General features: G+C 43.9%; 8 protein-coding genes across 11 annotated transcripts; 3 read left to right on the forward strand and 5 right to left on the reverse strand.

Moving 5' to 3' along the window:
• Window positions 1-198: 198 nt before the first annotated feature.
• Window positions 199-2,340, forward strand: pths (porthos). Its single transcript, XM_064690422.1, has 3 exons — window positions 199-492; window positions 553-811; window positions 1,082-2,340. The coding sequence occupies exons 1-3, from the start codon at window positions 286-288 to the stop codon at window positions 2,182-2,184; spliced, it is 1,569 nt and encodes a 522-aa protein (XP_064546492.1). The 5' UTR covers window positions 199-285; the 3' UTR covers window positions 2,185-2,340.
• del (deadlock) lies at window positions 2,162-7,184 on the reverse strand. Of its 3 annotated transcripts, none has more exons than XM_064690415.1 (5): window positions 6,905-7,184; window positions 5,308-6,837; window positions 4,541-5,243; window positions 3,073-4,471; window positions 2,162-2,357 (listed from the first exon to the last, which is right to left on the reverse strand). In XM_064690415.1, exons 1-4 carry the CDS (start codon window positions 7,052-7,054, stop codon window positions 3,081-3,083), a joined length of 3,774 nt encoding a protein of 1,257 aa, XP_064546485.1. In that variant the 5' UTR covers window positions 7,055-7,184; the 3' UTR covers window positions 2,162-2,357; window positions 3,073-3,080. The 3 variants fall into 3 exon arrangements, with proteins under 3 accessions (XP_064546485.1, XP_064546484.1, XP_064546483.1); XM_064690414.1 differs by having other exon boundaries at window positions 3,073-4,943; window positions 5,010-5,243; window positions 6,905-7,183; XM_064690413.1 differs by having other exon boundaries at window positions 3,073-5,243.
• Window positions 7,185-7,584: 400 nt separating this feature from the next.
• E2f2 (E2F transcription factor 2) lies at window positions 7,585-10,280 on the reverse strand. Of its 2 annotated transcripts, XM_064690341.1 has the most exons (6): window positions 10,263-10,280; window positions 9,020-9,415; window positions 8,851-8,960; window positions 8,306-8,564; window positions 7,908-8,241; window positions 7,585-7,841 (listed from the first exon to the last, which is right to left on the reverse strand). In XM_064690341.1, exons 2-6 carry the CDS (start codon window positions 9,347-9,349, stop codon window positions 7,741-7,743), a joined length of 1,134 nt encoding a protein of 377 aa, XP_064546411.1. In that variant the 5' UTR covers window positions 9,350-9,415; window positions 10,263-10,280; the 3' UTR covers window positions 7,585-7,740. The 2 variants fall into 2 exon arrangements, with proteins under 2 accessions (XP_064546411.1, XP_064546410.1); XM_064690340.1 differs by lacking the exon at window positions 10,263-10,280 and having other exon boundaries at window positions 9,020-9,540.
• Window positions 10,281-10,418: 138 nt separating this feature from the next.
• On the forward strand, window positions 10,419-11,101 carry Mpp6 (M-phase phosphoprotein 6). The gene has a single exon (XM_064690342.1). It carries the CDS (start codon window positions 10,489-10,491, stop codon window positions 10,978-10,980), a length of 492 nt encoding a protein of 163 aa, XP_064546412.1. The 5' UTR covers window positions 10,419-10,488; the 3' UTR covers window positions 10,981-11,101.
• On the reverse strand, window positions 10,974-12,020 carry Coq3 (ubiquinone biosynthesis protein COQ3, mitochondrial). Its single transcript, XM_064690343.1, has 3 exons — window positions 11,827-12,020; window positions 11,236-11,768; window positions 10,974-11,181 (listed from the first exon to the last, which is right to left on the reverse strand). The coding sequence occupies exons 1-3, from the start codon at window positions 11,856-11,858 to the stop codon at window positions 11,051-11,053; spliced, it is 696 nt and encodes a 231-aa protein (XP_064546413.1). The 5' UTR covers window positions 11,859-12,020; the 3' UTR covers window positions 10,974-11,050.
• A 525-nt stretch (window positions 12,021-12,545) lies between these two features.
• Window positions 12,546-14,291, forward strand: Pld3 (Phospholipase D family member 3). The gene is made up of 2 exons (XM_064690374.1): window positions 12,546-13,775; window positions 13,835-14,291. Exons 1-2 carry the CDS (start codon window positions 12,612-12,614, stop codon window positions 14,090-14,092), a joined length of 1,422 nt encoding a protein of 473 aa, XP_064546444.1. The 5' UTR covers window positions 12,546-12,611; the 3' UTR covers window positions 14,093-14,291.
• Window positions 14,292-14,604: 313 nt separating this feature from the next.
• Window positions 14,605-17,214, reverse strand: Nbr (exonuclease mut-7 homolog). The gene is made up of 4 exons (XM_064690353.1): window positions 16,882-17,214; window positions 16,147-16,798; window positions 15,109-16,082; window positions 14,605-14,879 (listed from the first exon to the last, which is right to left on the reverse strand). The coding sequence occupies exons 1-4, from the start codon at window positions 16,988-16,990 to the stop codon at window positions 14,749-14,751; spliced, it is 1,866 nt and encodes a 621-aa protein (XP_064546423.1). The 5' UTR covers window positions 16,991-17,214; the 3' UTR covers window positions 14,605-14,748.
• A 1,579-nt stretch (window positions 17,215-18,793) lies between these two features.
• On the reverse strand, window positions 18,794-19,659 carry LOC135434016 (adult cuticle protein 1). The gene is made up of 2 exons (XM_064690352.1): window positions 19,538-19,659; window positions 18,794-19,466 (listed from the first exon to the last, which is right to left on the reverse strand). The coding sequence occupies exons 1-2, from the start codon at window positions 19,541-19,543 to the stop codon at window positions 19,098-19,100; spliced, it is 375 nt and encodes a 124-aa protein (XP_064546422.1). The 5' UTR covers window positions 19,544-19,659; the 3' UTR covers window positions 18,794-19,097.
• Window positions 19,660-19,944: the final 285 nt, after the last annotated feature.

Here is a 19,944-nt window from a genome sequence, read left to right on the forward strand (position 1 = left end):
ATGTGTAGCAATGGTTCGCGATTTAATAAAAAAAAAGCTCTACGCGTTCGCCATTTTATAGAGTTGAAAATAATAAAGGCGAAAATGTGACCCTGATATATAGCCACATGTGAAGTAAATATCGCCACATCCTCAATTAGGGTTGCCGCCAAAGCAAATAATAATCGATTCATTTTCGATAGCTCACATCTCCCACATTATCCAACGCAGCGTTCTTTTCTGTGCGAGCACGTGTGACGACTGGTAATATCCGCTAAAGCAACGGCGAATAAAATATGTAACAAAATGTCGGAAACTTCAGAAGATGAACAAGCACAATTGCAAACAAGCGAGGAAGAGCTAAGCGGTGAGGAAGAAGAAATTGAAGAGGACGCAGAAGCCGAGGAAGATGGCGCTGAAAATGCTGCAGAACAAGACACAAGTGACCCCGACGAAGCTGATGAAGCAGAAGAGGCTCCCAAAGACGACCAGCCGCTGACATGGAAAGATCTTGTAAATTTCTCAAAATACCCAAATCAATTTCATACCATAACAGAAACTTTCAAAATGTAGGGCCTGAATGACACGTTGTGCAAGGCGTGCGAGGAGCTGAAATGGAAGGCGCCCTCAAAAATTCAAAAAGAGGCGATACCTGTTGCACTGCAAGGCAAAGATGTCATTGGCCTGGCCGAAACCGGTTCGGGCAAAACGGGCGCCTTTGCTCTGCCCATTCTGCATGCTCTGCTCGAGAATCCGCAGCGCTACTTTGCCCTGGTGCTGACGCCCACACGTGAATTGGCTTTCCAAATAGGCGAACAGTTCGAGGCGCTCGGTGAGTGTACAGTTATAAATTTGCCTATATACAATGGCGGCCAAACATTTGGGGACACTTTAAATGCAAAGTGTTGCCAATTTAATTGCCCCCACTGTATATACATGTCCACAATGATGTGAAACCCTTTTTGATTTTATGTTCTTCAACGAAAATATGAAATTATTATTTCTTTATTCGTCACTACCTCTGAGTAAATTAGCTAAAAGAAAGATATGCAAGCCAGCGATTCGCCTTTTTCTAAAAAAATTCCCTTTCCCTTCTCCACAGGCAGCGGCATTGGCATCAAGTGCTGCGTGATAGTCGGCGGCATGGACATGGTGGCGCAAGGTTTGCAGCTGGCAAAGAAGCCGCACATTATCATTGCCACGCCCGGTCGTCTGGTGGATCATCTGGAGAACTTGAAGGGCTTCAATCTGAAGGCCATCAAATACCTGGTCATGGATGAGGCCGATCGCATACTCAACATGGACTTCGAGGTGGAGCTGGACAAGATCTTGAAGGTGTTGCCGCGCGAACGTCGCACGTTTCTGTTCAGCGCGACGATGACCAAGAAGGTAAAGAAGCTGCAGCGTGCCTCCCTCAAGGATCCCGTCAAGGTGGAGGTGTCCAACAAATATCAAACTGTGGATCAGCTGCAGCAGTATTATCTCTTCATACCAGTCAAATACAAAGACGTGTATCTCGTGCACATCCTCAACGAACTGGCGGGCAACAGCTTCATGATCTTCTGCAGCACCTGCAACAATACCGTGAAGACGGCGCTGATGCTGCGCGCCTTAGGACTCGCCGCCATACCGCTGCACGGCCAGATGTCCCAGAACAAGCGTCTGGCGGCTCTGAACAAATTCAAGGCAAAGAATCGCTCCATACTGATATCCACGGATGTGGCCTCGCGTGGCCTGGACATACCACACGTCGATGTCGTTGTCAATTTTGATATACCCACGCACAGCAAGGACTACATACATCGTGTGGGCCGCACAGCACGTGCCGGTCGCTCCGGTCAGGCCATCACCATGGTCACCCAGTACGACATTGAGCTGTATCAGCGCATCGAGCAGCTGCTGGGCAAACAGCTGCCGCTCTACAAGTGCGAGGAGGACGAGGTAATGGCGCTGCAGGAGCGCGTCGCCGAGGCGCAGCGCACCGCTAAGCTGGAACTCAAGGATCTGGAGGATAGCAAGGGCTACAAAGGCGGCAAGGGGGGCAAACGCGCTGCCGCCGACATCGATGATTCGGAGCAGTTTACGGGGGCGCGCAAACGCATGAAGCCCGTGGGGGGTAATAGGGGCAAGGGTGCGGGGGCTGGCCGTGGCGGAGGTGGCGGCGGGGCGAAAAAGAATTGGAGCCGGGGCAAAAAAAGAAACTAATCCTTAAGTTTATTTAGAAATGTATTTTAATAAAAAAAAAAATTGATATACACAGTTCAATTGTGTAAAATGCAAGAATACGAAATTTGTACGATATTGTTAAAATGAATATTTGTAAACGCTGCTCAACAGCAATAAACGATTAAGTCCAGAGTCCGAGAGGTCAATGTTTGCTGCAAAGAGAGAGGGGAGTATTTTAGTAGAAGCTAATAATAAATATATTTATATATAATATATTGATTAGTGTCGGAAGCGCATTCCTTAAAGGCAAACCCAATCTGGTCGAGCTTGGAGTTGGAATTTATTTTACCATTTAAAACCAACGACATTTTTCATGCTAATGCATATATTCAAGCTTTTATAGTAGATAATGTTTTTATAGTCTATATTATTACAGACAAACGACTGAAACCCGAATCAACTCGATTTCAATTACTACAAATCGAACAAAAGGCTCCAGGCATTGGATTTATTTGGTAGATGTTAATCTTAGACAGAAATCGAACTGAGTTCAATTAATCTAAAAGTTGAATTATTTCATTTCACCAAAAGCTGAGTTCAAGGATGTGTTAAACTGAAGTCACAAATCAAACCTAATAAACCAAAAGTTGAATTGTTTCATTAATATTTTGACTTAAATTTGACCAAAAACAGATATTAAGAAAGTGTTAAACCGGATTAACAAACTAAACCGTAAGGGAAGGAGTTGGAACCAAACTGATACTGATCAAACCGCGCAAAGGCAAGGAGAATTTCAAGGACTTCAACATTCGAGCAAACTTTTATTGACATAGGACCACCCTATAATATAGCTCATATATATAGCTAAATGTTATTTAAGGTATTTAAGCTTCGTCAATCCGATAATCGCTTCTGTTTATAGCTTACCCGTTGTCCTAAAAATCGCTCAAGTCGATATTATCCTCGAAGGTGTGTCGAAACGGATTCGTCAGATTGTAGGCCATCTTTTCGGCCTGCGGCAAGCTGACATAGCGATGCGGCAATTGTTGCTGTCGCGGCAACAGTTGCTCCCGCATCGCCGGCTGACCTGCATGCGCCTGCAGCTTTCCGGCAGTTTCGCTCCAGTTCTGCAAAATTTTAATAACCGAGCTCAAGGCCTCGTCGTTGCGATCGATGGGACTGAAGAGCACCAGCTCCCAGCATTTTTTAACGAGCACCGGATCATCCTTGCCGACAGCATCATGGGCCAAACAGGCCATAAATTCGACGGGTATGGGAAAGCTCTGATTGTAGAACAGATGATTCAGATTTGGTATATAGTTAAACCAATCGGCTGCGGCGAGTATTCGGAGCAGCTGCATGGTCAAATCCGGGTAGGCATGTCCAATATTTGGACGCCACAGATGCTTCATGAATTGCGCCGCCGCAAATGGAGGCGCCAGATCGTAGCGCAGCAGCAGATAATAAATATCCGTGATAAAGGGCGCACAATATGCCATGTAAAGGCTACAATCCTGAACCATTCGCAGCAGATGCCACCTCATGCCCCGATTGCCGAAGATCTCAGCGAATACGACGAAAAAGTTTCGGAAGAGCAGTCCATGACGCAACACCATGCTGTACGTGTCGCATAATTGGTCCAACTTCATCGACTGCAGGCGCCGCTGCACCTCCCACGGACCGCTGAGCGTGTGCTGGCAATTGATTTGGTCGCATTGGCCATCCAAGAAGCGCCAGCATTTGATGCCAAATATGAAATATTTGCACTCGTTTGTATAAATATTTGGAATGCCGGAGAGTGCGCTGTCCGGTTCAGGGGGCAAGCGAAAGGGTGGCGCAAAAATTGGACCAGAGTTGACGGTCGTTTCTGCAGCTGATCTTTGGCTGCCTCTGGCTGCAGGTAGGATTGGCCGTTGCTTGACTGGTTGTGGCCTCCGATGTTGCTGCTGCTGCTGGCTTCTTAAAATTAGATCCGGAGGCTGTTTCCCTTGCTGCCTTTCCGGCTGTCTATTTGCTTTCTTGGGTATGCGAAAATTAACCAACTCGCTGAGACGCGTCTTGGCGGAAGACACCGTAGAATCAACCTGAGCAACTGCCTTCAAGCTCTCTTCGGCTCTCGCTGGCTGTGCGGCGTCTTTTTCCTCCAGCGCAACTTTTGTATTTTCAGTTGGCTGCTTGGCAGAATTTGTATAGCCAAAGGGCTCATCTTCGCCGTCCCAGGATGTGGTCACTGATATGGCATCATTATCGTCATCATCATCATCATCGTCATCATAATTGAGCACATTGTTCATAGCCGTGTCCATTTCGAGTGGCGTTTTCTCAACTATTGTCGACAAATTGGGCAAATTATCAAAGAAATCCGATGTATCAGCTATTTGATGATCAATCTCACTTGGCGTTTTATCATTAAAGATCTGTAAACAGCGATCGATTTCCGCAACGCCACATTTGCCATCGTCGGCCAATAGCTGGCCGAGATCCGTGGGTGCGGCAAGTGGAGCGCTCAGCTGCATAGCCTCATTGATGAGCATATCCTCCAGCTCACATTCGGCTTTGGAATCATTCTCAAGGGGTTTCGCAAGGGACTCCTTGGAGAAGTCTTTTGTCTGGCTTAAATTCAATTTGTGCTCGTCTTGAGTTTCTGGCACAGCTTCAAGTTGATTTCCGCCCTTGGGTAAGCAGAGATTTTCTGGCTCATTTGATTGCGAATTCGTGTCAGCAGCGGAATTGGGTGAATCAGAAGTCGGCGTTAAGTCGATTGCTTTTTGTGAAATGTGCGCAATTTGAGCGTTCATCTGCGGTAACAAAAGAAATTGATTATTATGTGGCAAGTACTCGAGGGTAGCGCAAACTAAGATTACAGCATTTGATTGACGCTTCGATCTGCTGCATCTTCTAATCGCATTCAGTTGCTGTTGCCGTTGTTGTTCTTGATTTGCTTGGTTGGAGCATTGTAAGCGCGTGCGTATTCGACGTGGCGTGGACTCCTGCTCCAACTCAGCGACTTGCTCTGGGCTTGCATTTTTCGCTTGCTTTCTGTTCGACTGATTGGCTAGTTTATTTTGCATGGCCGGACTTCCGTTTTTGTTGCTTTTCTAAAGGGCATACAAACAAGTTCTTAGGTTTTTATTCAACAAATTTGTCAGTCATGTCACATACCTTGGGCTGCGACGACACAATATCCAGCTCAGAATCGGTCTGATGTTCCTCTTGATCTGTCCTTTGCCTACGTCGATTCTCCTCTTGTTCAGCAATATTTAGCTGTTCCTTTTGAAGTTGCTGCTTTTGAATTCTTTGCTCCAACTGCTCCTTTTCTGCTTTCTGCTTCTCAATCTCCTGCTCCAGCTCAGTTAGTAGCTCTTGGTGTACTTTTTGCCTTCTAATCTCTAGCATTAATTGATCTTGTTGCGGCTTCTGCTGCTCACTCTCTTGGTCTAGCTGATCCAGCAGCTCTTTTTGATCTTTCTGCTTTCCATTCTGTTTTAATGGATTCGGAAGCTTCTCATTCTCCTGCTGCAGCTGCTCCTGTTGAGCTTTTTGGTTGCCAATCTCTTCTTCCAGCTCATCCATCAGCTGCTGGTATACTTTTTTCTTCTTAATCTGTATCATTTGTTGAATCTGCTGCACCTGCGGTGCTTCGTGCTGGCCATTATCTTCTTCCCACTGCTCTTTTGGCAAATTCTGTTTTATATTTCTTTGCTTCTGTTCCTGAAACTCATGATCCGGCTCACTTAGCGGATCTTGCTGAATTTCTTGCTCCCAAATCTCTGATTCTGGTAGCTCCAGCTCCTCCAATAGAGTTTCCTGCTGCTCCATGTCTTCATATACGTGAACAAGCTGCTTTTCTTGATTTGTATGCAACATAATCTTTTCCTGCTTCTGTTGCTCAACTTGTTGCTCCAGCCCATTTATGTGGTAAATTTTTTGTTTCTTAAACCTAAGAATTAGTTTATTCTTTTGCTGGTTCGGCAGATTTTGCTGACCAATTTCTTGCTCCAGCTCATACAGCAACTCATGCTGAATTTTTTGCTTCTTAATCTTAAGAATTAATCGATCTTGAGCTTTCGGTTGTTCAATTTCTTGCTGCCGCTGATCTTGTTGAGCTTCCTGCTCTACATTCTCTACATCTATCTCCTCCTCTTGAGCTTCCAGCTGTTCAATCTCTATACCCGTCTCCTCATGCTGATTTTGATGCTGTTCACGCTTTTCGTGTAGCTTAGCTAGCTCCTCAGCTTGAACTTGCTCCTTACCCGGTTGGCATTCCAACGATGCATCCTGGAAAAGCGATGGACGACCGCGGTTGATACCAAATTTTTCCCCTACCACATTAGCCTGGACATCGATAGCACTTTTTCTCAAATGATTGTTTGTCAATTTTGGAGCAAGCGCATTCCGGCTTAGCATCTGTTCATCAGTTTCCTTTCCCTTTGGAATACGATCTTTACTTGCTGCTGTGGCAACTGTTTTCCGGGTCTGCGTCTTGGCTTTAGTTGCCTTTGATTCTTTCGACAACAAGATATTTGTCTCCGATTTAATGCGCTTCCGCCATAAAGCCAGTGGCTCCGTTTCGTCATAATTATGGACCAACGCATGCTCAGCTTTCGGTTTAGATTTACGTTTCGCTGAAGTCGATTTTGGCGGCTGCTGTTGCTGATTCACAAATGCCGGATCGTTTAGCAGATGATCGATCTATGTGTAAGAGAAGAAACTTGAATGTAAATGATAGATTTAACACCCCGATTGTACATTTATTTACACTTTCAATGCGTATATATGGATCTGTGGGAGACTGCATGCATTTCCAGAACTCTTCGTAGTTTTCCTGCCATTCCTCCGCCGTATATTTCTCTATGCCCGTCTGTTGGACTATTTGCGCCCACATCCGTAAAATATCACGGCGACGCATCTTTAATTTTCAAATTCTATCCACAGTTTTTCAAGTTATACCGAAACGATTCCACGTGAAAATGTTAACGACAAAGTGCGCCAGTATTTGCTTTAATGTCTCGCGCTTTGACAAGTGCCGTTATGTCGGGGCTGCACAAATGGTGGCCAGTGATACTTTTGCAAATTGTCGATAGGTAATGAGTATTTTTTGCGAATTTCCTATCGATACCAGACAATGTATCTAAATACTCAACTGGAGCGCTTTTTCTTATGGTTTGATCTTTAATCAATTGGGATTCTGAAATCCCTTGAGCTTTATTACATCAGTAAACATTTTTGCTGACCTTAGGCAATTTATGGCACATTAAAGCTTGTATCGATAAGTGCCATCGACTTGAATTTGCTGTCACTTATCATAAAAGTAGCGCGCCTTTTGTTAAGTTTTTTGGATAATTGCGCCCAAATCTGTTTCCTTATCTTCTTCACATAAAAGCACTTGTATATATTTAAAAAGTGCGTCAATTTCTTATGCATACGAATGTGTATATGTACATGTATACGCATCGACGTATTTTATTGGCCCAAAAGTACATTACAATTAATCTAATTTAAAATGTCTACATTATAAAACAATATTAAAGGTCAAAATTTTACTAATCTTAAATATTTGCACAACGCACTCGGCCAATTACAATCGCGAATTGCCTAACACTGTACATCAAATAGCTCGCAGATGCCTTCGTCATTTTTCAGTACGAAATTAAAGTCTTCTCGTGGTGGATTCAGTTGCACTAGCGGCGGATTTTCTAAAATGATAAAGGACAAAAACCATTTTAGGATCATACAAGCAGATAAATTGATATTGAACATACCTAAATGTGGATCATCGGGATAGAAGCGCCTCAGTGAGTGGCCAGACATATAATTTTGAAAGATTACTTTCGCCGTCAGCTCAGTTTCGAGTGCCTTCATCTCTTCCTTCATCTCGGGATTACAAGAGTACGTATGCTCATCCTTGATTACGTTGCCTGTGCCGGCACCTGCGTCGCTGGAATGCGACGGCGACGATGATGGCGATGGTGTGTCCAAATACCGATCATCGAACGGCCCATCAGCATCATTTGGATTTGTCGTACCCTTGCCCTGGTTGGTTACCAAGCGTATATCGATCGTGCTGCCATTATCCAATGAAACACGTAACTCATGCTGCAAAAATGGTTAACAACAAATAATGAGCTAGGATATAGGCCATAAATTTGGGTCTACCTACATCACTGCGCTGAATTTCGACCTCCTCGTCATAATTGGGTATGGTAAAAACGGAATCATCGCCGTAGATTTTCAGTAGGTCATCCCGTGTTACATACGCGTACGATTGATTGGTTGGATCCTGCATTATATAGTGCAAATTACGCTGCGCATACTCCAATTGCCTGTCCAAATCCTCCTCAATTGTTTTCAAATGATTCGTCCTTTCGCAGGCAATATCGTATTCCTTGCGGTCCTTGGCATTGTTGAAACCTCCGCCGCTAAGTAGAAAATACAAACATAGATTATTAATTTTTATATATATATAACATTTAAATTTGCATTCTATCGATCTATATAGTATTTCATGACTTTACTCCGATGGATGGAAAAGGTTGATTAGTTTTAATCGAGAGAGAATTCCGAGGGAGTCTCTCTACAAGTGAACATTGTCTCTAAAGGCTCAGGTGCAGGAACACACAAAGCCGTGAAAGGAATTTTGGTTAAGTAAATAATAAGCATATTATGACAGAATAGCGTTCCGCTCAATGTTGGCATAATCCTTACCGCCAACGCACTAGCGAACAGTGTCTGCCCTTATCAATCAGTCCAATGCCCTCCAGGACGTTGGTGATATCATAGATACGACGTTTCTGTACGTCCAAGATTTTAGTGGCCTGCAAGAATATATATTTGTGAGTGAATTCGAAATTTTGAAGATGCATACGAGTGTTACCTCTTTCAGATCAATCGTGCCACCATTCTGTTTCATCAGTTCAACGAATTTTTGGGTCAACAACACCAGCGAACCCACCGAGCGCTGCTGTTGACTGTGGGGCTGTGGTGTTTGTGATGTTTGTGATGTTTGCGTTGATTGTTGTTGCTGCTGCTGTATTTGTATTTTGGGTTTTTGTGGTTCCGTCGGTAGGTCTATGTGGAAAGTGCCATAGGTTTTGGATTCCGACTCGGCCTCATGGACACTAGCAGAGTCATCAATATCGGGGCTGCTGCTGCTGGCAGTGATCCGCTGCCTTGGTACTACACCACCAGATTTACGCTTGTACATGGCGCGCACTTAAATAAAAGTCTCTGTTCGATGTTGAATGGCTAATTTGTTGGCCTTATTGAATTGCTGCGTGTTTAAACGATGAAAATATTCACGTATTTTTAATATAAATCTCAATTAAATACAAATGTTGGCGCTTGAGCACAATTCCGCCATTTATGTCACTTTTTTTCATTCTCCCAGCACTGCGCACCAAGGTTGTACTTTGCCAACTTATCGATTAGCCACCACAATTAATCTAACAAAAAGGTTGGCGCAATTAACTAATGACGCCCTTATGCAACAAAAACATTCAGTTAACTTGTTACAAATCTTAATTAAGGACAAAATTTATATATTTAAGCACAATACTCTTATTCAAATCACAGTTTTATCTGTTTACATTGTCGACAAGATTGCAGCTGTACCAATTTATCGAAATACCAAATAGGTTTATCGAACAATTAAACATGCTTATTTATATTCTTTTATTTTACCCATATTTTAGAGTTTACCCGTAACTTTTATATTATTTTCTTGCAAAGTGCTTAGAATATTAGCTTTGGCGATGCACTTATCGTCCTGGTTAACCACGTTTTTAATAAGCACCATGTGAGTGTGTGAGGGGCGCGCTTTTACAGCTGCTTTAATTGCGTGTCACGCAGATATTCATTTTTTCCCCATGCAACTTGTCTTGAAATAACATATTTGTGGCCCATATTAACCCTTCTAATAATTCAATTATAGTTCAGCACTCAATATTACTATATATTTTAATCACATTTGCTGTCTACATTCCTGTCTTTTTTTTTTTATTCATGTTCAATGATAATGCGAGAAAGTGCACTTTTAGTTTGTGGCTCTGAGACGTGTTGCAGTAAACACGTGTAGCTTTTACACTATAAAATTATATTTAAATTGTTATTATTATCACCTTAACAACCGATATTTGGATTTATTTCTACGGCATGCATCTCCAATCACTATTTTAAACGAGTCATGCGCGCCCACATGGCATCGCAGCATTCGTATTTTGCAACACTGTTGATCTGTTGCCCACCACTACTTTTGATTTTGTTTTGCTCACACATTCTATTGGGGAAACAACGTGCCTGTAGATTTTTTTTCGAATTAAATAAAAAAGATTGTAAAACCATAAAATGCCTTCGAAAGTGAAGCCAAGACTTTCGCGCGGCGTGCTGGACATGAAATTCATGCAACGCACCAAAGCCAAAGTGGCAAAGGAAGACGATGACGAGCAGAGCCGCGCACTGTACTCCAATGAACTAAACCAAAAGATGCTCAATAGTAATTCGAATTTTATAATCGAGCCAAGCTATAGCATATGCGCCGGACTTATCGATGGTCGACTTAGTTTTCGTGGCATGAATCCGGAATTAGAGCGTTTGATGGAGCTGGAGCTGGCCGAAAAGCAGGGCAGAACCAGACCCGATCAGCCCAAAGAAGTCACAGACCAGGAGATGGCCGAAACCTACTATGCGAATCAAGCACCGGCCGCAAGCAAAACGATGAGCAAAAAATTCGCAACGAAAAACGAGTTTAACAAGCGCAAATCCAACGGCAATCCAAAATGGCAAAAAAAGCCGGAATTCAAAAAGCCGCGCCAGGACGAGGACGACGAGGATTCATAGACTATCATATTCTTTATAAGATATGACATAGGTGCTTAGATTTTAAATATATATCGTACAATAAATTTGCTCAGCTGCTTTCGGTTGGCACTTGCTTAACGGCCTGCAGCGCATAACACAATTGTGTGGAGTTTATCCAGCGCCAAGTGTTGCGCCAAAAATCGTATGTGCTGCCATTGACGAGAACGGTCTGACAATTCACTGCAAGAAAAAGGGTTAAGGTTTTACTATAGCCATTCAATCTATTGTACTTACTTGTGTCCAATATGCGCTGCACGTCTAGTGGCCCAATCATTTTGTCCCAATGATGTGTTCCCTTTGGAGCTATATTCAGCACATACTCGCCCAGCACAACGCCGCCGAGCCACATGGGCAAGGTTTTATTCATGGTGGTTATGAAAATGGAGCCGCCCGGCTTGAGCGTCTGTACGCAAGAGCTCAGCAACGCCACCTTATCGTCTACATGCTCCAGGACTTCAGAAAGTATCAGCACATCATAGCGCTCGCAATTTCCTTTGGCATGCTGATCAATTGGTTCCATTTTATACTCGACTCTATCGCAGAGCTCGGGGCTGCAATTAGCCAAATGTGCGCGTGCAGCCTTAATCAGCTCTTCGCCGAGATCTATGCCGGTTACGTGAGCGCCCAAGCGAGCCAACTGCTCGGTCAGCAGACCGGCACCACAGCCAACATCCAAGATACGTTGTCCACTTAAGACTTTTGTTGTGTTTATGTAATGTGACTTCACATTGCCGCGCGCCACAATTCCATCGCGTATTAATGGTACCCTAATAACAGAAATTGTTGTAGTTAGCTAATTGCTTGTGTGTTTACTGGTATATTTGCCTGATTTCGTTCATGGCATGCAGCGCTGCCATTGGACCATTCTTATTCCACCAATCTGCGGCCAAATTATCATGATGCTTAACCTCGCGCACCGTTTCCGCGGTCTGTTGCTTAAAGCCGCCGGTTGCAGTCGCATCCAAGCTGCTGTTTCTTGTTAGCGCGCTAAGCAGTGATTGACTTAATCGACTGTTAAGATTTAATAATTAGTTGCAATTAATGTTAGTGTGTTCGACATACTTGCTGCGTTTAAGAAAGGTCAAGTTTCGCAACATTGTAAATGCGTAAATTGTAAAATCAGCTGTTGTTGTTTATTATATTTTAGGCTTAGAAATGGGAAAATGTTGTCAATAAATCGATAGCAATTGTATCGATAGTACCTGTGGAACTCGCTTGACGATTAAAAACAGCTAAAAAATATTTAAGCAGAACAGTATAAATAAAAAGCGAAGTGTCGATTCGTGGCAGGTTGAATAAGGATTATTTTATTAACTCTATTCAAATAAAGTAATATTGGACTTTCAAGAGCAGGCAGATGTAAGCTTGGGAAGTACATATTGCCTGCTTAATTTAAACCCTCAAAACGGCTAGATTTGAGGAGAAATAAAATAAAACGGCAACGCTATTGCCGCTAAAGCTTTTGCGGGTTAATCGATAAGTATCGGGTTAGAAACAGTTATTTGACAATCGTCACCATTTTAGTATTGCTTTAGCGATAATGATATGACAAAGAAATAAAGAGCACGCGTCAACCAAAGATATATATTAAAAATAGTTAACTGTGTAAAATGTACAAAGAACAACCGTTGCTCAATCATGCGGACGCCGAAAATGCCTCGGACAGAAATGTGCAAAGAGGAAACGTGCATGCACTGCAAATGTTCCTTTTAACCACATTTCTGTTGCTTTTTCTAGCCGGCTCGATGTTTCATCCCAAGCCACTGATGCTCAGATCTCCGGTACATCAGCGTGACGATAAGAAATACGATTGCAATATAACGCTGGTTGAGTCAATACCCATTGGCCTGAACTTTACACCCAACAGCCCAAAGTTCATGAGCACATTTGAGGCCTGGCAGCGACTGCTGGACACTAGCAAATCCTCGCTAGACATTGGATCCTACTACTGGTCGCTGCGTGGCGAGGACACGGGCTCGAATGAGAGCAGCGCTCAGCCTGGAGAGCTGATTTTCCAGCGTCTGCTGAACAATGCCATTGCCACATCTAAGATCAAAATACGTATTGCACAAAGCGAACCCTCGAGCGTTTCACCAAATTTGGACACACAATTACTGGCCAGTTATGGTGCCGCCGAGGTGGTATCCCTGGATTTTCCCAAGTACCTGGGCGGCGGCATACTGCACACAAAACTCTGGATTGTGGACGGAGAGCACTTTTATTTGGGCAGTGCCAACATGGACTGGCGTGCGCTGACCCAAGTCAAGGAGCTCGGCGTCTTGGCTCAAAATTGTCCGCAATTAACCAGCGATTTGGCAAAGATCTTCAAGGCATACTGGTATCTGGGCAGTAATACCGACGCACGCATACCATCTTCCTGGCCCTTCGATTACGGAACCAACTACAATAAGGACCAGCCCATGTGGCTAAGAGTGAACAAGACGTACACAATGCAGGCCTTTGCAGCCAGTTCACCTCCCCCACTCTCGGCCTCAGGACGCACCCATGATCTGGATGCCATATTAACGACGATAAATGGTGCTCTAAAATTCGTGCATATTGCTGTCATGGATTACTATCCATTGATTGTCTTTGGACCCAAGGTCCAGTACTGGCCGGCCATTGACAATGCGCTGCGCACCGCGGCTGTGGAGCGCGGCGTGGCTGTTAAACTGCTCATTTCCTGGTGGAAGCATTCGGATGCCAGCCAGGATAACTATTTGCGCTCGCTGCAGGATCTGACCATGGCCCACCCGCATGTGGATATACAAATTGTGAGCGCCTAGCTTACAGATAACATTGTCTTCCAAACTAATTTTCTTTTGTTTTGCAGCGCCGTTTTATTGTGCCCGCAGATGAGGATCAAAAGCGCATACCCTATGGTCGCGTCAATCACAACAAGTACATGGTCACTGACAGAGTCGCGTATATAGGCACCTCCAATTGGTCTGGGGATTATTTCACAGACACTGCCGGCATTGGCCTGGTCCTAAAGGACACAGAGCCCGGCTTAACAGGCACCATACGCAACCAATTGCAGAGTGTCTTCGCGCGGGATTGGAACAGCACATATGCCAGCTCATTCACCTAAGCAATGCCTAGCACTTGTACTATTTTTTTTAACTGGCAAGCTTATTAATCAGCGCATTATCTGACGTCATTTTATTTCATAGCTTTTTACCACATTTTGATAACAGTATTTTTATGCTTCATATTTCACATCCTACACTGTTGTAAACAAAGTACTGCGCTATTTTGTTATCTAAATATATAAACTGTTTCCTCTGGAATGTTTGATTGAATTACTGAATGTCCAACGCGCAAGCTGAGCTGTAAAGAATTTAAGAATTTAATTTAAGACGCCATTCTGGGAAATACGCCTGTGCGGGAAAGCCACAAAATAAGTTTTATGGAACTTTTGTTTAAATACCCTTCGGATAATCCACGCTTTCTTCCTACAAATGTGGAAAATTGGCGGAATTAAATAGAAATTAAATGTTATGCAAAAAACATGGTCCGCGCAAAGCCGGGTACTGTTTTGGTATGACTAACTGATAGGAAAGATGATAACAGAAATCTAAGAAAAAAAAACACTTGGCTCGATTAAGCCCGGATAATATTAGCTATATATATATATATGTATATAATTCAAATACTCTTTCACGCTTGTCATAACTTTAACATAGTGCATAGTTGCCGCATTCCATGTTCAAATTCATGGACTGTGCTTTGAGATTATCCACATTTTTATTTCACATTATTGCCGCCGCGTCGCAGAAAATTGTTGCTGGCAATGCACTTTTCGATGATCACATTGATATCAGCCACGCAGCTCATGAGGCAGTCGTAGATCAGCAGTAAACAGCGCGCATCAATAGCTGCAAATAGGGGCAAGAATTAAGAAAGTAAGATATGAAAGGTATATATAATATAGAGCCCTGCATGGGTTAATTTAATTGCATCAAAGTCCGATACTCATTAGAGTAGCTCGAGTCGAGAAAGTTGGAGCATTGACTCGCTCGAACGAAATAGCTGGAGAATCCGAAATGGGTTTCGATTTACTCGATGCAGGGCTCTTAATAAAATACTTTAAACATTTCAGCCCACCTGCATAGAGTATCTGTTCGCGTCGCAGTGGCCGATTTGCCCAGTTGGAGCACTGATTGGCCTTGTTCAGCTTTTTGCCCAGGCACAGCATGGACAAGTCGGTGAGTGCATCGCCGGCGCGATTCACATTGCCGAAGGGCAGCTCAACGCCATGCCGTTTCTTCAGCTCCAGCCAAACGTTGCGCAGATCCAGATAATGATGCGGCATATGCAGGCGCAGCTGGAGCGGCAGCGAACGCTGCAGCACCGACAAATCGTTGAGCATGGAGAAGCCCACCTTGAGAATGTTTGGATTGTTGAACACGTTGGCGCCGAGGGCACGCCAGTGCTCCTCGTGCAGCGCCTGGCGGCTGGCCAGGCAATCGATTAGGTAGACATTGTGTGTGGTCGCTATTTGGAGCAAACAGAGCTGATTCTGTACGCACACATTCTGCATCCATTCAGAGTCCATGTAGATGATTTGTTCGCGCTGCAAATGCTGCAGCATGCGTTCGAATGTGGACGCCGTGTCCACAATCAGGAGGCACTCGTCCGGCAGATCCATGCCCAGGTACACTTCACAGGCCGTTGTCGTCGGCTCTGCTGCACGGCACGGCGGCTCCACCTTTTGTGAGATTAGCGGTTTGATTTCCGGCGGACAATCCTCGTGGCGCAGCTTAAATTCATTGTACCAGTATATGGCCTCCGATTCTAGTGGCCCATTCACTGCAGCCGCCGCCACATAGCTGACAAAATCCACGCGCAGAGCATGGTCGTAGGCATGCAGGCGCACCAGTTCCCTGAAGCTGGCCATATTGATGCGCGACTTCTCGTACTCGCGGTACAGGTAATGTAGGTAGCTGCAGGTCTTTGTGAATTTGTAGTTGGGCGTTATGGTGTCATCGAAGCCATATTTTTTGGCCAGCCGGGCCACAATCTTTGAGACCGGGCGATAGCTGAGCACATGATGCGATACCTTCAGATTTTTGTAGCGACTGCAAGAGATTATTAGTATTAGAATCAAGTATAGGATAGATCAAGCCCCAAGCCAAGATGTACCTGAGTGTATTCTCGCACATCTCTATGACGGACTTGTCCTTGTGCAAGAGCGAATCGAGAAATTTAACAAACGGCAGACGCTGATGCGTCGCCTGATCCAGGTACTCTTCGGCCAGCGGCAGCTTCTCCTGCGCAATCAATGGGAATGCCAATTCCAGCATATCGAACTGATGCGTCAGCTGCAAATTGAGTGTCCACTGTGCTACCTCCTTGTAGTAGCCATTGTCGAGCATCTCGCGCAGCTTGGGCACCAGCAGTTCACGGATCTGTTGTATGCGATATGCCTGAACCATGGCATTGTTGAGCGACGTCAGGCCCGTCGTCTTCACAAAATGAAAGGCAATCATGCTGGTATTATCATCACAATGCTCGCTCAGATGCGGCAAATCCGCCTGGAGCTTGCACACTGTGTCCAGCACAAAGTGCGAGAGGCTTTTGTTCTTCACATTGCTGCTGTCTGGGCAATTGGCAAAGATTTTGAGTGCCATCAGCATGGGATTCGGATGACGCATTAGCGCATTGATCAGATCCTGCCGCATATACGGCGACGATTTGCATTTGCTGTGCATGTTCCATTTCTCGCGAAATACATTGAAGAACTTTTGAAATTCCGTGTCCAAGGTGGCGTCAAAGTCGCCATTGATGCCCGCACCTAAGTGGAAAGTTGTATATTTATATTTATATTTACACAAATCCATGTGGAGTTTCCAAGCCCTTAATAACACTACTTCATACCCGTTGTAATGTCCTCGAGTCGTTTGATTTTCAAATGTGCCAACATGCATTCCAGCTCTTCGTCATCGGACTCCATGCCAGCCGGCATTGCGTTAAATCTATTAGCCATAATTTATTTCCTTTTTTATTTGTGGGCGCGCAGCCCCACACACAATGCACTTGCAAAATTGATAACCAAAATTCGTTCGCGGTGTAAAAACATATGTTTTTAACGCATTAAAGATCTTAACATAATGGTGAACTGTTAATAACAGTGGGCGCTCAGGAACTGCGCTGCAGTCCGCTTTACCAAAAGTTCAAACAATTGATTTGGTTTTACCAATTTTTTTTTTTAAATAGCCTGTATAGTGAGTGAAAGACTGTTGTCAAAACCATTTACTTAGTTTTGACAAGAATTGCCAAGCTGGCCTAATTTTGAATTTAACAGGCTGTTACCTTACAGAACCGTTTAACATTATCAATTATAGGCATTAAGCAATTTGGTATCGATTCTTTGTTGGATAGTGAAGCGCAAAATTAACTCGATAGATATGTCGATAGTATTTAGATATCGATAATTAGTGAACTACAGCTTGCGGTGGTTGACGCGGTAGATTTAAATTTAAATTAATTACAAAGCTTAATAAATATATTAAAGCTTTTTTTAATTGACATGCATTTGCATCAATGAACATATATGATTAATACTTTTAAGCTAAGCTAGGAGCTATTAGGTAAACTTAATTGTTTACACTATTAATGAATGCAATTTGACAGTTGTCACAATATTCGAGAATATTTAGGTTTACGTTTATTACCATGAATTCATTTAACAAGTTTAAGTGCTGTTCTTTAAGTCATTAATTGCGATTCAATGGACTAAGCCCTTTAAGTCCGTTAAATGATCTAATTAATTTCAAAATAATTATTATACGTGTGTTTAAGCCGTTATATAAACTTGATATTGTGACAAATGGAAGGCGTCATCAATTACAGCTAAAGTTCCAGTTATAGACAAGACGTGGTAGCTGGCAGCACGTGTAGAGTCGCAAACTGGCCAGTCAAGATTTATGGCCAACAGCCAGTGGGTTTTCAAGTGCCAACATGTTTAGAATTAGCATGCGGCAATATCAAGCTGAACACAAAAGGCATAATTTTTCTATATTAAATAAGTGCAAGTGCTGGCTATCAAGGTCAACTGGCCCTGCTCCAGTTCAGCACATGTAACTCTCGATTTTAACTACAGAGTGTTAAGTGTTACGTTGGCAACCAGACGGGTTGGGCAATCGTGGGAGGTCGAGGCTGTGCTCGAGTCTGTGGTTAACACCGCTGTATCAGCAATCGGTTGATCTATATATATATGTCTATATGTCCAAATGATTAATTGCACTGATGTAATCTAAGGAGAGTTTTTCTTAAAGTAAGATCGGTTTACTTTTGCCCTGTATCCACTGACAATTGATACAAGAATTAATTTAAATATATTATAGGTAGCCTGCGCTATATCTTTTTCCGTTAGGTATATGTATATATAAATATATTCTAGATCAGCATCAATCCCATCGAGAGTCACCAATTTTGGATAGTAGATTTTTATATGTCTTTTACAGATCAAACTTTACTTAAATTTGTCGATTATTATGGCAGAGCAGAGAAAAAATAAAGCTATCGATAAATATCGATTTCTAGCTGTAGTTTTTTGAGTATATTACGGCGAATATACAAGCTGGCGACCTGGGAAATTGAATAGAGGTAAAAATATAACATTTTCATTAGCACTTCTTTCTTTAAGGGCCTGAAACAGAAAACGGTTTTTTTTCCAGCGATCTTTTGTTTTGCAACTTTAAATAAAGCAAAAAAGCCGCTCTAAAACTGTTTGAGAATTATAAGCGCAGGCCTTTTAAAAATTACCTATTCAGAGTTAAACGATTAATTTTGATTTTAAGAATATTTATTATGACAGTGGGTGCATGTTTAGGATTTCATTTGGTTAACAGATCGTAAAGAATAGAAGTACATAAAGTAGACCAGAATAAGTAGAGTAGGAGAAGAGCTGGCAAAAGGCAGCTGCTGATTAGAGGCGAAGAGTGACTTAGATAGCAGTAAGATGTGTGTAGGAGGAAAACCTTTCGGGAAATAAACAAAATAAACGAAGAACTAAAAACGAATCGATGGCAAGGTCAAAGGCAGGTCTGCTGTTGCAATTGTAATCCCAGAGTGTGATCTCTTTCGGCGCTTTACCAAGTGCCCGGTGCGGGCTCCAGGTTGACGGAGGCGGCGCTCTGGACATGTCCGGGCAGTGGGGCGACATGCACGGCACCGCGCGTCTTGGCCACATACGAGGCGGGCGCAGCGGCAACGGCGACCACGGCGGGCGCCGGAGCAGCCACCACAACTGGAGCAGCATGGGCAATCGCATGGGCCGGCGACTGCACCAGAATGGGTCCAGCCGGGGCAATGGCAATGGGCACAGCGGAGGCGTGCACGGCCACGGAGCCGGCCGGAGCACCCAGGATCACGGCGGAGCCATGGGCAGAGGTCAGCAGCGGCACCACCGAGCAGTTGACACCCCAGGCCAGAGCGAACAAGACTACGACAACGGCGAACTGCAAAATTCGGATTCGGATTAGATGTCAGCTCCTGTTGACCCCCAAAAAAAATACAAACGCCTGCTCACCTTCATGTTGGCTTCTGTGATCGGCGCGACGCTTGGAACGTAACTAATTGACAGCTGCCCGTGGCTGTTGGGCTTTTATAGCGTCCATTCTGATCCGATCAGGCCAAAAGCCAGTTCTCGGACAATGCTTGCAGCTAATGCGGAAACTGGCCGGCTAAGCTCTGAAACACCCCTCCCCCTTGACCTTCAATTGCCAGCCCCCAACAGCTTGGAGCCACAATTGGCCACAGAGCGGTTGACAAGCTACAAGATAAACGCCAGCCAGCAGCGCCAAGAGACAACCGTCAAAGCAGCCCATTTGATTCGGTCAATCAATTCGCCTATCAATCGAACCACATACATAGCTATAGTACAATAACGAGTACAGACGCAGTAGTTGTGGCTGATCGACTAGCAGATACCCTGTG

The sequence above is a fragment of the Drosophila montana genome, unplaced genomic scaffold (genome assembly GCF_035044405.1).
Source record: "Drosophila montana isolate Dmon_TW-CO22-7 unplaced genomic scaffold, ASM3504440v1 contig_3257_1, whole genome shotgun sequence".
NCBI classification, from domain to species: domain Eukaryota; kingdom Metazoa; phylum Arthropoda; class Insecta; order Diptera; family Drosophilidae; genus Drosophila; species Drosophila montana.

What these genes read in the sequence shown, in the direction of transcription:
- pths (XM_064690422.1), top strand. Translation starts at nt 286, where the DNA reads ATGTCGGAAACTTCAGAAGATGAACAAGCACAATTGCAAACAAGCGAG. An exon ending in CGCTGACATGGAAAGATCTT is followed by an intron (nt 493 to 552) that starts GTAAATTTCTCA and finishes TTCAAAATGTAG; the next exon opens with GGCCTGAATGACACGTTGTG. An exon ending in CGAACAGTTCGAGGCGCTCG is followed by an intron (nt 812 to 1,081) that starts GTGAGTGTACAG and finishes CCTTCTCCACAG; the next exon opens with GCAGCGGCATTGGCATCAAG.
- del (XM_064690413.1), bottom strand. Translation starts at nt 7,054, where the DNA reads ATGCGTCGCCGTGATATTTTACGGATGTGGGCGCAAATAGTCCAACAG. An exon ending in CATATATACGCATTGAAAGT is followed by an intron (nt 6,838 to 6,904) that starts GTAAATAAATGT and finishes TCTTACACATAG; the next exon opens with ATCGATCATCTGCTAAACGA. An exon ending in TTGTGTCGTCGCAGCCCAAG is followed by an intron (nt 5,244 to 5,307) that starts GTATGTGACATG and finishes TATGCCCTTTAG; the next exon opens with AAAAGCAACAAAAACGGAAG.
- E2f2 (XM_064690341.1), bottom strand. Translation starts at nt 9,349, where the DNA reads ATGTACAAGCGTAAATCTGGTGGTGTAGTACCAAGGCAGCGGATCACT. An exon ending in TCGAAATTCAGCGCAGTGAT is followed by an intron (nt 8,242 to 8,305) that starts GTAGGTAGACCC and finishes CCATTTTTGCAG; the next exon opens with CATGAGTTACGTGTTTCATT. An exon ending in TCCCGATGATCCACATTTAG is followed by an intron (nt 7,842 to 7,907) that starts GTATGTTCAATA and finishes TTATCATTTTAG; the next exon opens with AAAATCCGCCGCTAGTGCAA.
- Mpp6 (XM_064690342.1), top strand. Translation starts at nt 10,489, where the DNA reads ATGCCTTCGAAAGTGAAGCCAAGACTTTCGCGCGGCGTGCTGGACATG.
- Coq3 (XM_064690343.1), bottom strand. Translation starts at nt 11,858, where the DNA reads ATGGCAGCGCTGCATGCCATGAACGAAATCAG. An exon ending in CATGCCATGAACGAAATCAG is followed by an intron (nt 11,769 to 11,826) that starts GCAAATATACCA and finishes TTCTGTTATTAG; the next exon opens with GGTACCATTAATACGCGATG. An exon ending in GCAGCGCATATTGGACACAA is followed by an intron (nt 11,182 to 11,235) that starts GTAAGTACAATA and finishes TTTTTCTTGCAG; the next exon opens with TGAATTGTCAGACCGTTCTC.
- Pld3 (XM_064690374.1), top strand. Translation starts at nt 12,612, where the DNA reads ATGTACAAAGAACAACCGTTGCTCAATCATGCGGACGCCGAAAATGCC. An exon ending in CGCATGTGGATATACAAATT is followed by an intron (nt 13,776 to 13,834) that starts GTGAGCGCCTAG and finishes TTTGTTTTGCAG; the next exon opens with CGCCGTTTTATTGTGCCCGC.
- Nbr (XM_064690353.1), bottom strand. Translation starts at nt 16,990, where the DNA reads ATGGCTAATAGATTTAACGCAATGCCGGCTGGCATGGAGTCCGATGAC. An exon ending in ACTCGAGGACATTACAACGG is followed by an intron (nt 16,799 to 16,881) that starts GTATGAAGTAGT and finishes CTTTCCACTTAG; the next exon opens with GTGCGGGCATCAATGGCGAC. An exon ending in CGAACAGATACTCTATGCAG is followed by an intron (nt 14,880 to 15,108) that starts GTGGGCTGAAAT and finishes CCCTATTTGCAG; the next exon opens with CTATTGATGCGCGCTGTTTA.